General features: G+C 36.6%; 1 protein-coding gene across 5 annotated transcripts in view; it reads right to left on the bottom strand.

Moving 5' to 3' along the window:
• Nucleotides 1-13600, bottom strand: part of CALCRL (calcitonin receptor like receptor) — a 73888-nt gene that overhangs the window by 30202 nt on the left and 30086 nt on the right. For all 5 annotated transcript variants that reach the window (XM_080398401.1, XM_080398403.1, XM_080398402.1 and 2 more), the window contains 2 exons: nucleotides 1813-1907; nucleotides 670-814 (listed from right to left, as the gene is read on the bottom strand). In XM_080398401.1, coding sequence (XP_080254527.1) covers nucleotides 670-814; nucleotides 1813-1863 — 196 coding nt within the window. In that variant the 5' untranslated portion in view covers nucleotides 1864-1907. The remainder of the gene's footprint in view (nucleotides 1-669; nucleotides 815-1812; nucleotides 1908-13600) is intronic.

Raw genomic sequence — 13600 nt, forward strand, 5'->3', positions numbered from 1 at the left:
CTGAAGCTGTGATGCCCCAGGTTGGACATAAGCTTACACTGCCATATTCATATCCATTTCTGACCTCCAGACATTCAGTTCCTCCAAAGAATCATTTCAGAAGAGAAAAAAAGTCATTGTTAAAGAATGCAATTGCCTCAAAAGCCATTCAATGTTTCTAGAACTTGTAAAGTCAGAAACAGTGAATGCAGCAACAGGTAGAGTTACTGAGGCTAGCTCTGAATGAGTTACCAGAAAAAGCATTAATGACACTAACACAACCCTCAGAGCAGGGAAATTATGTATATTAAGTTATTTTCAATTTTTACAGGCAGGTATGACAAGGGATACAGAGATATTATGAGAGTATGAAATGCAGTAAAGTGGCAAGATTAATCTGTCACCATTTTTTAATCTGGACATCTATTTTAATTAAGATTTTCTTCACCCATCAGAAATAAAAGCTTTGTGTTATATAAGAACTGGTTCTATGGGAAGGTAATAAAACATATCACTTATCTTCATGAATCCCAAAGTGACATTTCTAAAAAATTCTACAAATACTGTTACAGCCTGAAGAATCATTGCTACCATGACAAAAAATGAAAATAACTAAAGGATCCTCAGTCAGTGTAATTATACCTGTTGACCATTGGCCTTTGTAAAACCTTGTAAGAAAATAATCCCTACCTTCTTTCCTATGAATAGGATCTTGCATAATTTTCTGGTAACATTCATACTGTGCTGTCATAATTTTATTCCGTGTAACACTCAGTTGAGTGAAGTCCTCTGTCGTATTCTGATGCCCTTCGGATGGTATAGCAGTGGCAAAAAACTGAGAGGAAAAAGACTTTTTTTTTAGCAAGTCATGACAAACTCCAATACAAACTTCTGAAAGTTCAATCTATTGAAATACTGTATCTTAAATACTGTTTTACTGAAGGAAAGTGATCTTCATATTTATTACTGACAATATGATTTCACATTTTTCTGGTTAATTCAGCAGTTCTCCTTACTACTGAATCTTGACAAATATCTCCTGAATGAGCATAGGGGAGTAACAATATGCAAGATTTGTAAAACGTAACGGAAAAATGCATAGAAAGCACTGAGAAGTCAGAAGCATATAAAAAGCTTTGGCAAAATCCAGTAAAATATATTGAAGTTACATTAGCCTAAAAGGCATTTGAATCCAGCCCAAAATGACCTTCTTTGAAAAAAGACTTTCCATATACTGCGTGCACTGAAGCTTTTGGCTTGTTTAGAGCTATTTGGTTTCTTTATATTCTGGCAAAACATAAAAGCAACCCTCAGAATACCAAAAGGTCATCCATTTTTATGGTTATTACAAATAATTAAAAAAAAATATTTAAGAAAGTGGATCTTGATCAAAACCTGAACCTCTTAAGTGCATTGTTTAAAGTAGTTAACATTTTATGGGAAGCTACTAAACGTGGAAAAACAAAGCTGCAGATTGAAATACTGTACCACTGCCATACAAGGGGTGAAATTAAGAGTTCCAAGGATGTCCTCTGAATCTGAGTTGGCTGTCTCCTCCACTCTTCCTGGGGTCTGCATAGTACTGCTTATGTGTCAGTTGTCAACTTACTGTAAAGTCCTCTGCTAACAGAGGATATGCTAGGTTCAGCAGAAGTAAATACTATTTCTGTTCCTTTACCACAGGAATTAAAAGGAGAACAGAAGGTAGATAAGGATCCTGCTGTGCAGAAACTACATTTAAACACAATGTTAGTTGTTTCTGCATTTCCATATTAATAATTTCTCTACACACGTTTGAAACTGGAAGTGATCTAAAAAATTCATAAGACTCACCATAGTAACCGATAAGAAGAACAGCAAAAATGTGATCCAATTTTCTGTCATCTTTATATCTGGTTAATTTTATATTGTAGTTGAATGAGCTCAAACTGCAATGGGAAAAAAAAGTAGGAACAATTTAGTAATTCATGAAAGTCAAAACTGCTAAGACTTCATATTTTCTTTCTGAATTAAAACAAATCAATGGAGGTCCTCAGTTTTTATTCACACATAGTGATGCCATGTGAAATACATGGAGATGTACAATACGAAGTGGAAAAAATGTACTGAATTCACTGACAGTGAATTCCAGCAGCAGGGCTTTTCCTGCACTCATGCCTCCATTACCTCAACTAACCCCAGTTCTCCAGAGGGTTTGTCTCAGTCGGGTAGCTGATATCAACTCTAACAGATACGTAGCAATTAGCCCTGAGATACAAGCTAACTCCTTGCCATCTCTGCCTTTGGGCAACCATCGCAAACTGCAGTTCAGTTTCCTCCAAAGTAGACTTAAACTTTCACAAACACATACATCCACACAATTATTTCCTGTTATCTTCATACCTGCTGATTGTTGATTTTGCCATTTCTGGAAGAACTGATCTAGTAGGTAGCCACTTAATCTTGAAGTTACAACTTTGCATGGATGACAATAACAATGCAAGAATTAATTGTGGGCTGTAAAATAGTTTCTGTATCTGCAGTATCTGTAAGCTAGTTACTGTATCTGTAGTTGGAAGAAAACAGAGCCACCCAAAACAGTTATAATTGTCTTACACTGCAGACAACTCTTGGAATTGATTCTCAAATTGTAAAACACACCTAAACCATAAAATAAACAAAAATATTTTCTAAACACCTAGACCATCTATTTAGCAGACCTAACCCTGCTGTGACAACTCCCTCAAAAGGAAGGGAAATGCGTAATATCTCATGCAATATTTCACTGTATCCTGAAATATCCCAAGAAAGTCACAAAGCTGAGCCTGGAATTAAGATAAGAGCTTCTCTTCTGTTTGCATGGTAGCAAAAGACTTCTCCACATTTAGATTATGTTATTACAACTAAACCACCTTTCAAAATATAAATATCACTGTACTAGCATTAACGAACTTATTACCAGCCAAAATGAAGGGGACCACATCTGAGTGAGTTTAGCTCCCTTGTACAGATGAATTCACTACGAATAATGCACTGCTACTTAAGATACAAAGCCCATGTACCTCAAGGATCCCTTATATCCCTAGCTCAAAGATTCCACTGCTATCAAATCAAGATGGCTGTCAGGACCTACACACAAACCTGCCTCCTGACTCAAGCCAAGTTCTACCTCTAAAACTGCGTCAGTAATCCTCCCTTTGTTTTTATCACTGGCGTGCAACCCTCTAACGCTGGTTGCTGGAAATTGCACAGAATTCAACAAGGCACTGAAATTCAAATATGCTGTTCTGAATGCTCTTAAAACACTAACAGGAAGACATATTAGCATACATAAATATATTTTCTATTTGAGCTAATACTTCTCTGGAAAATCTATGTGTGATGAGAACTACAGTGAATACATAGTAGTAAGAACCACTGCCTGCTAACTAAAGAAAAAAACTAAATATCTATGTGTAGCGGCTGAAGACTGACAAATACAAATGGAGATATCTAAATGAGCAAAGAGGCAATATGATTTCAATTCTGCACAATAACTGGGGTCAAGGGGGATTATTTCAAACCTACCACAAGTTTCATTCATTTATACTTGCGTCTGTTTACCTAATAAGGAGGGGGGGGGGGGGGGGGGGAGGCATGGGGGTGACCTGGCCTTTAAGGAAATTGGATTTAACTACTTGGTTGTACAATAGTTTAGTAACCTTCTTCTTCCAAAGTATGCCGAAACATACATGCACAGGGTTAAAACTCATAAAGTATGTATGCAAGACAAGCAAAGAGACAAGTCAAGTAGAACATAGGAACCATAAATACACCATTTAGTGTATATTTTTCTACATATGTGTAAAAGAGTTCAAAATAATTTTCTCTATAATAGTTCTAAAAATCCTTATGCTAAACGAACATCAGAAGGCAAATTTAAAATGCATATTCAAACATTGCCCTCTCTTTGTCTTGTTTATTTTTATTTATCTATAAGATACAATATCATATAAACAAAAGCAGAGTTTATCTGCTTTGATTCACATTCCATGATTATTTTTGTTTCACAATATCAAAACTCACCCCCTAGCTGTGTTACTTTGATGGTCCAAAACTTTTCATACCTAGTGGCTTTGTAGGTATTTCCAATCAACCATTCCAGTATCCACTCCTAAATTATTAGTTCTTCCCAGGAGATAAAAGATTAAGTCAGGTCTATAATTTGCTGTATGCTTTCCACTCATTTCTCACAGTTGCTAACTGCAAAAAAACTTACTGCTTTTGGACTTAATCACCAAATGCAGGATGAAGGTCATTCAGATGCCTATTTGGACATCAGGAAAACATTTCTTGCATCACTACATTAATTCATTCACTCAACATTTATTCCAGTTAGTTTGGACAAGAACTTTCACAGGAAGATTAAAAGCTTTCTTAAGAATGGATGGCAATGTAGTCCATTGATTGAGGTAGCAAGCCAGTACTGCTGAGAAAGTCAGGCTGTTTTTATTAATCAGCTGTTCTGATAAGATGTAAAACAAATACAATTCTCAGAAAATGTTCTCCCTCTCAGATCTGGGATGTATTAGATGCACAAGGAAAATAATAATAAAAGAGACTCATTCTTAGGTTTCTTTAAATAATAACTCTTCCCAAGTTGATGTTTTGCAATTAAACATCTTTGACAATTCTACTGTGGGGAAGAGAAGACAACTGTGTTGGATGGAGATTAATTTCAGTGTACTGAATGTTAGCTTGAGGGAAAGATAGTGGAAGCTTAGACTCTGTAACAGTAAGGGTTTGAAGAAAAGCCAGCAGGACTGTGATTTACAATGATAGGTATTGAATGAAACTGTAAGTCAGCAGACACAACAGTACAACTCTTAGCAGTCCTCTTGCTTAAGTATTTTCCCAGTAAAAGGGAACATCAATAGGAAGAGAATAGGGAATTGCAATAGCAAATCAGATCTTCAAAATCTCATGTTTTATTTTAGTTTATGTTGTATTGAAGACTGGGGTAACTTAAAAAGAACTGGAACTGCCTGTTTTTCCTCTTTATTACATTCTCTGTTAACAAAATTAATGATACTCCAAAGGCCTATATCATGTTTGTCACTGACAGCAGTGACATCTACTGAAGAAGGAATTCAGAAGGAACTGCAAGCTGAACTTAGCCAAAATAGTCACTGGTATGGCTTTAACAGATGTTCACATTTCTCTTCCTCCTGCTTTCTCTATAGAGCCATCCTGCCTCATCAGCTGTTTCTACTTTTAACCTCTTCCCATCCTCCCAAGAACAAATGTCATCCATGCTGAGCTCCAGACACTTCCCATTTCAATAATACAGCAAAAGAGTTAAAAAAAAAGTAGTCAGCAAGAAAAAAAGTAAATTTTTGACCTTCAATCACCTGACCACATTTAGGCAAAAAAAAAAAACCAACACACACAACAACAAAATAAAACCACACAACCCAAACTGACAGCTTCTGCCTTAAGCAGTTGCCCTTAAGTCTGACTGTAAGCAGACTGCAGCTCTGTAGGAGTGGAATAGGAGGGACAGTCTACTTATGTCATTGCATGTACACTCATACACATGCATAAACTTTTTTTACTAATTGGTAATCTTTGATTTGTCCAGGAAAAGAAAAAAAAGCCAAACAAACAAAACCAAAACCCAAAATATTTTCACTATAAATTACATATCTTGCAGAGTGCTATTATTTTGCAACACTGAAGTTGAACATGTGCAAATATAGATGTATAGCCTTCATCTTTGACTGAAAACGGGAGTCAGAATAGGTATTTTCTTGACCAACCCTCCCCCCACTCCACGCTGTTGTTCTAGCACTACCTGATTTTGTTTTGTTGCAATCTCTCTCAGAAACAGCTATACATGCTATTTTGTTATTCCTGGTTCTTTTTAGAGAGGCACACACAACTCAAAAGTATTTAAAACCCCAGGCAATGCTTGCTTGTTTCAGCCCAAGACACAGGCAAAAAACCCAAGCTGGAAAGCATCCAACCTTTTTCAAGTGTCCCTATTTTGAATTGCTGTAGTACACTGTTAGAAAAAAACAGTAGTCTCAAATGGAATTACAAATAGAGCCTTCACTTACATCTCCACTCACATAAACTTTACGGGAAATACTCAGAGGGGCAGATTCTCTTCTAACTAAAAGAACTTTGCAAATGGGCAGTACCAGCCCCACATTTATGCACACCAGATTCATTTAGTCCTGAAAGCAGACTATAAAATCTCCACATTTACCTTGGAGAACAATGCAGGGCAATTTGGAAATCTTCCTAGTCCGGTAAAATGTCCTAATTTCTGAGGGAACCACATCTGCCAGGATTTGGACCAAACTGCTCTGATGGTATCACATAACAGCTCACAGCTGTACGTGTGGGAATTACTCCATCCTCCTCATAATCACAGAGTTCAGAAGGCTCAAAAATAATAGTATTGTGACAAATTTAAGGAACTCTGGGTAGCAGTTTCATGACACCTGAATTCCCTACTCACCAACACTCTGAATTAAGACTCAGGCATCAGCAGTTACAGACTTCTAAAACAGGCAAGAGAGGAGATCAAAAGACTTTGATCCTCCCTGAGACAGTATTTGCAGCACAGAAGCATAAGCTCTTCACACCTTCCAACAGACTTCATTGCACTGTTCTCTTCATTCAGTTAGTGGCAGGCCTTGGTTTTTTCCCCCAGTGTATTCACCTTCACTTGAAAGAACTGTTATATTACCCAAAAATGTCAAATCCATATGTTGCTGGATCTTAAAACAAACAAAATTTAACTTACTATATTGGTTTAAAACACTGGTACAACCCCATTGTGATGTCAATGGAACTGCTATAAGAACACATCCCTATCCTCACTGCAGTTATTCTTTCAAACCCCCAGTGTGACCTCCTCTTTTCAAATCAGACAGGGCACACGTCAGGAAAAATGGAACAATAAAAATTAAAAGAAATGCTCCTAATACATTTCTTTAGACATCTAATTCTCCCAACCCACAGCATTGCTCACATGCATGGATACATTAGAAGAAAATGCTACACTGAAGCATTCCTCCTTCTACTTTTCCAGGAGTTTTTCCTAGGGAGTAGTTGTGGCACAATGGCATTTACTCTCTTCTTGAGGATTAAAATAAATAAAGACGAAACAGAGTGGCATACCTCAGTTTCACTGTTCTATTATTTTGTAACAACTTAATCATGCTTTAGGTGGTCATTCAGATCAGTATGAGAAAGTAGTCTCTTTTTCTCGAGCCTCATGCTATGTGCACGTCTCAAGGTCTCGGGCTTATTGCAAACAGAAAATTAGGTCTAGTTCACAAAGACATTTCACATCTTTTATTCTTTCTATTAGCATGCAGATTTTTTTTATTTTGTTTTTGCATCACTCTAGCTGCTTGCCAGAGGCCTTGCAGAGATTGCAGAACCATCTGTAGGTAAGATTACGCAGATTAAATTACTCCTGCCTGTGTACTTTTTCCTGTTAATAGTTTTTGGCTACTGTTCAGCTATGTTTTGTCTCCTGCACCCAACAGACATTATTAGCAGTAACTGGCAACACTCTAGTTCTAATAACACTTGAAATCATAAGAACCTATCATAGAGTGACAGCGGTGCTAGTTTTTTCCCAGGGAGGAGGGAACCCTCACTCTTTTGTAACACTTTCCTTCTCTTCAGTTCACAGGTTTGGATGACATTGTAAATTATCCTGAGAAGAAACATAGGCTATGGATGTCCAATTAGAAACCAAACTGACCAGCCAACCAAAAACCAGAGAAAAAACACCACAACAAAACCCTCCAAATGAGGGTTTGAAGGAAGAAACATCCACAGGGTTCTTCCCCTGGAATAATCTGCAATTTCTGTTCTTGGGCCAAGTCAAGCCTCTCCACAAACAGGCTGCAGAATGGTGGTTTTGTGTCTTTGTCCATCACACCAATTTTGGCTCTTTAAAACAGGATTTCTACTGGTTTAAAAAGGTATTTCTTCCTTGCTTTTACATAGACGGGTCTTCTCTTGGCCTCTGTGCTTTCAATGCCTTTCCTATAAATTATGAAGGCTCTACTCCTCCTTCTCAAATATGGTGACCTCTCTGTTAACTTAAGAGCATATGAAGCCAGCAGTAGCAGATGGTGCAATTGCATACAGAAGATAGGCAAGGACTCAGGGCTGTAGTTACAATTCAGCAGGATATCTAACTGTACCAGATAAATGCATCATATGAATGTTAAAAATATCAAAGCAAAGCAAAATTATTTAGGATAAGTAAAAACCACAATACTACACTTCCAAAATAATTTCACAGTGTTTTCTTGATTATAGTATTTTCTGCCTAAAGTACTGATTATTTTTTCTAAACAGAAACCTCTCTCAGAGCCCGACAGTGCACTACAGTGTAGTTTGCTTCTTTCTAACCTGAAATGAGAAAGCAAGAGCTGGAAGCTAACATAAAACAACTCTTACTGCAGAAATCAGTTCCTCAGTAACACATGCCTTTACATACTTTATCAAAACAGAAAAACCTCAGGATATTTCCCTCATTACTTACATTTTTTAAATTATAGTATTTTTTATACTCTCTTATACAGTGATACTAACACCCAAAATGTTTCCCTCTTGAGGAACTAGTTGTTAAATAATGGCCACAGAGATCCTGGCAAAGCAAATCTTTAGCACAAGACTGACATGGCTTATTCTCAGAGATGCAATTGTGATTTCAAACAATTTATAGTTATCAATGCCTCCAGATTTTTCAGTGACTGCTATTTGACTATCATTCTGTAAGTACTTGTTATGCTTATTTTACAAGCTTTACCCTTTTCACCCCATAGCCTTAACCTAAAGTGTACCTTGATGTCTAAAATCCATCAACATAGGTTATTAGGCATAACCCCCACCAAATTCAGTCCAATGTTCTGTAAACCATGGCATTTAAATTCTGTAGCACTCATTCAAGCACAAAGAAGTTTAGAAGGAAGGCTGCTCTGATGAAAAAAGTTATGGGTAAAAAGTTAGAGTGGCCACTATCAAACACTCTAGAAAAGTTGATTAATAGAAATGAAGATGAAAGCAGAATAATGAATTATTAAATTTCAATAACTGATTGATCAAGATGATTTAGTGTTGGTACTTCTCTTTTTTCTACTGTATTAATTTCCTGCTATAGTAATTAAAAAATGTAATTAAAAACTTATTTAGAAAACTTTCCTGAAATTTCTCTTCCTCCAAAGCAACTGCTATGCTGTGACAACCACATTCCAATTAACATGTTATTTTAAATACAAGGGGATTGCTCATGACATTCTCTCTTTTCCATGGATATCATGCTATGAAAAGGTTGGAGAGCTCCCACGTTCTTATTAGGTATATTTTCATGCCTCATTACCCTTTGCCGATCTGTATTCCTCACATGTTCAACAAAAAGAACTCTGTAATTGAAACTGGAGCAAAAATACCCACAGACATAAACAGCAAAACTTCAAGGGCCAAACCCCAAAATTCATAGGGATGTATTACTGATGTGACTTCAAAGTGTTACTAATGTGACCTCAAAGCCATTTACTTAATATAGCAAAGCATTGCAAGTACACCACTGGAGCTACTGGATCTTCCTGCCTAAGCCCAAATTCTATTGTTTCATTCCAGAATGCATATTGAAAACAAGGAATGTCTTAAAACAAGGAATGTCTTAAAGATTTTAGGAGAAACCTTCAGGAAATCATGAAGGACGTTGGGTGCAGCCCCGAACTGAGAGCAAACAGTTCTGTTGACTTCTTTGCTATGACTCTAAGGGAGAGAACAGAGGACCCTATCCCACACGCCTCAGTTTAGAGAAAATAAAAATGTTTTCCATCTTGTTTACTTAGCATGCACCTGCTGATACTAATAATAGAAGTGTAGGAAAAAAAAAAAAAAAAGGAGTATAGTTCTCTAGATACAATTATATATGGACAATGCTTATTTATTTATAATTTAGTTTTAGGTAGTCCTGTAAGGGGCAGGGAGTTGAACTCAATCCTTATGGGTCCCTTTCAACTTGAGATACTCTACGATGTATTTGAAATATATGGTATATACCTCAAAAAAAGATTTCTCCACCTCCAAGCAAAATTATTAGTGTTTACTGTTCTGAATTAAAAAACAATGGCAGTATGAATTTATTAATTCATCAAGACGACCTTAATCCTAGTATAAAAATCCTTGCTCAGATATCTGATTCCCTCCCCCTCCCCGCCCCCTCCAGAAACTGATGCTTGAAGGCTGCAGAGAGTGAACTGCTTTTCTCTGTGTCCCTTTTGGTCAGTGTTTTTATTTGAATGACTCTGGTGCTGTTTACCAAGTAATGACCCGAAAGAGATCCAAAGGTTTCTTTGTGAAAATGTTTAGAGCATGAAGTCATTTTCTGAACTGGCTGAGTTTTAAAAGATTTTTGTTATTTCTTCATTGACACATGCTAATTTTACAAGAGTATTTCCAAAGTTCAAAGACTTTTCTCAAGGTCAGAACAAGGCAATGGGAATGGGAGAATGGGTTAACCAAAATGCATCAGGACTTTTGGTTTTTTCAGCTTACCACTCAAGCTTTTTCTCACTGGCCCCAACCCCAGTTCAGCAGTCCAGTATATGCTATGAAAAATTCACAGGTTTTACACCAGTTTCTTCTAGATTCATATTTAGAAATGTAAGTATTTACACATAAATATACACAAACATGCTTTCATTCCATTATAAATAATATTTATGATGTTTTACAATACAATTTTAATGGAATTATTAACATTTAGGTGGACCGTGCCACACCAGCAACTCAGAGCAGGATGGGGAGGGAGCAGGTGGCCAGGAAAGGGAACTGCTTATGCCAGCATAAACACAGTGCTGCTGCAGCCACTGCATCGGAACCAGTGTCCTAACTTTGGGTTCACCATTGGTCAATGACTTGAACAGAACTGATGAACCAAATATAGATGCACTCTCCATGGAAATGCCAGAAGCACTATGGTCTTCTGATTTTGTGTTGGAATTCTTTCTTTTACTGTTTTGTTCTTGTTGGTTTTTTAAAAAACATAATTCAAAGAACTAAAATATTCCCAAAGCAGTTTTCTTTTCACCGGCAATAATTTTGGTCTGGCTGAGAATGAAATTTCAGATGGGAAGTTCATGCCAAATATCAGCATTTTCTCTCATGGGGTATTTCTGATGTATTTACTATTCCAAAAATGTTCAGGTAAATTTAAGCAGCTTTAGAAAAATTCAGCTTGGTATACTTATTCTAAAGAAAATAAACCACCAGCTACTTCAAAGCCTTTACCAGGTCAAGCTAAGTCACCACAGTTCGGAACATTTCCTCTTAAATTTAAAATTTTACATGCCAGAAGTCAAAAGTGCAAGATCTGGAATATTTCACCCTTTGAATATTAGACAATACATGTTATCAAAACTACTAATCCGACCTGTAGCAAAAGCCAAGAACAAGCAGCAGCCAAAACCAATCTTTTGAATTCTCATGGTCTGAAGTTTGTCTCCTTTGCTTTTAATTAGCTACAGATATTTCCCATCTTTCCTATGTTTTTTCATCTGTTATATCCCTAAAATGGCATTTTAGCAGCAAATGTTTTAAATTGGGTTCACACAGAGTATGCTAGCTATAAAGGAATTTGTGAGACTGAAGAAAGTAAAAAACAGAAATAGTTAAAGCTAATCTCAACAGTGTGGAGAGAAATTACCTTCTACATATGTCTCAAAGTCTCTAGCTGCATACCAGTACATGTTCATCTTCTTGAGACCCACACAGACATAGGTCTTGACTCCCAAGGGGCTATACTCAGTACAGTGAAGAAGAGCAAAGGCTTGCAAATGACTTATAATGTCAGAAAAGAATGGATGCACATAGTCAAAGGACAGATTAAGAACAAAACACTGTCAAAGCTTTTGTCTTTACATTTATAACCACAGCTTTTATTTTTATACATAACTCTCCTCCCCACAGACTAGCTGCAGAATTCATCTTAAGGTAGCCATAAATTAGGCAGTGGTAAAAGGTTTTTCTGTCCTCTGCCTACATCTCCTTCAAGTAAATACACGTCAAGACACCACTACAGCCAATGATATTTTATATTAACATCATTTTTTCGTCCATCTGAGCTAGCATTAGTGTTGACAAATTGAGGAAAATACCATCCATCAATGTTTCAAAGTCTTCTAAATGGGAAGCTTCATCCACACCCTACCACACCCACAGAAATATTGACATAAGTGTAACTCTGACACAGACTGAACCGTACAGGAGTGAAGAAACACTTGTTTTGCTACAGTTGCTGTCAGTTTAGAAGTTAATTACAGGATCATAGCAGTTAACTCACCTGCGTAGAAAAATGAGAAGCAAGACCCTTTGAACAGAAAGCAAACTGTTACCAAGTGAGTACATTAACATCTCTTACAATATTTGCCCTATGCATTCCTCATTCTGATTTGAAAGTGTACATGGAGAATACAAAACAGCTGGCACCAGTATAAACGTGAAAGTCTCAAATTTTTATTGTGTTACACGCAATCCCCCAAAAGGCACTGATGACTGTTTGGACATGTAAAGCCATACTCAACTGACTAGAACACGTTTATATGGTGATCTTATCAATTAACTTTGACAGTGCACTTACTTTTAAAAGCATAATTTCTCTTTTACATGAGGACAGTCTTTAGTCTTGAGTATAGAGAGTACCCCAAGTAGAAATCTTTAGCACTAACGGAAATAACACATTTTTATATCTTTTATGAAATACCACTTAGGTAAAAATTCTTCCACCTGAAATTGTATACATCAGTCCATACCTGAAAGTAAGAAACTAAATTTTTCTAGTTTTCAGATTTGTCCATCACTTGTCTCATGCGAAGGCTTAATTCTTTTTTTGTAATACCAGAGATAAACGACAGCTGAAAACTGGACAGGCCCAGGTCTAACAGCCTTATATTTCAGTTGACATCCCATTATATTTTCATGTTGTTAACAGAAAAATTATTCTGTGTCATTGAAAAAAAAAAATCTACTTGCAGACTTTATGCTGCTGGAAAAGATGTTAAAAGTTAGAAATATGAAAAACAGTTGGTGGGTCATCTAACAATTTAGCTGGCATTCAATCTGTAAGCCACACACATATCTGATGGTCAAGCACTGCACTATTTCACATCCTCTGAACAAGAATACAAGGACGATCATTACTAGGATTTCAGTATTATTGCATAATTGCATTTCATATTACAGTCTTCTTACAATACATTCCATCTGTTTCACATAGCTGTGTAGTAACACCGCAGCAGAATGAAATGTATCATTGCACATTATCACATAAAATCCTCTGCTCTTTGTGAAGCAGAGATTTTACAGACAGTGCCAGCTGCAATCTGTAGGAAGCAGTGTGAATGTTTCCATGAATTCAGTTAAAGATCATATGCTCAGGGTGTGGCCGTGGGAAAGACTAGTGTATCTTACACACAGTCCCTAAAGTCCAATTAGTGTTCCTTTAATTACAAACAGACTTTTCCATATCCTTTTGCAGTATTCCACCCCAACTTACCTGAATGCAAACCAAAATAAAATATTAACTATGAACATTAAAAATATTACATAAACTGGACAC

The sequence above is a fragment of the Falco punctatus genome (assembly GCF_963210335.1).
Source record: "Falco punctatus genome assembly, chromosome: 8".
Lineage (NCBI taxonomy): Eukaryota > Metazoa > Chordata > Aves > Falconiformes > Falconidae > Falco > Falco punctatus.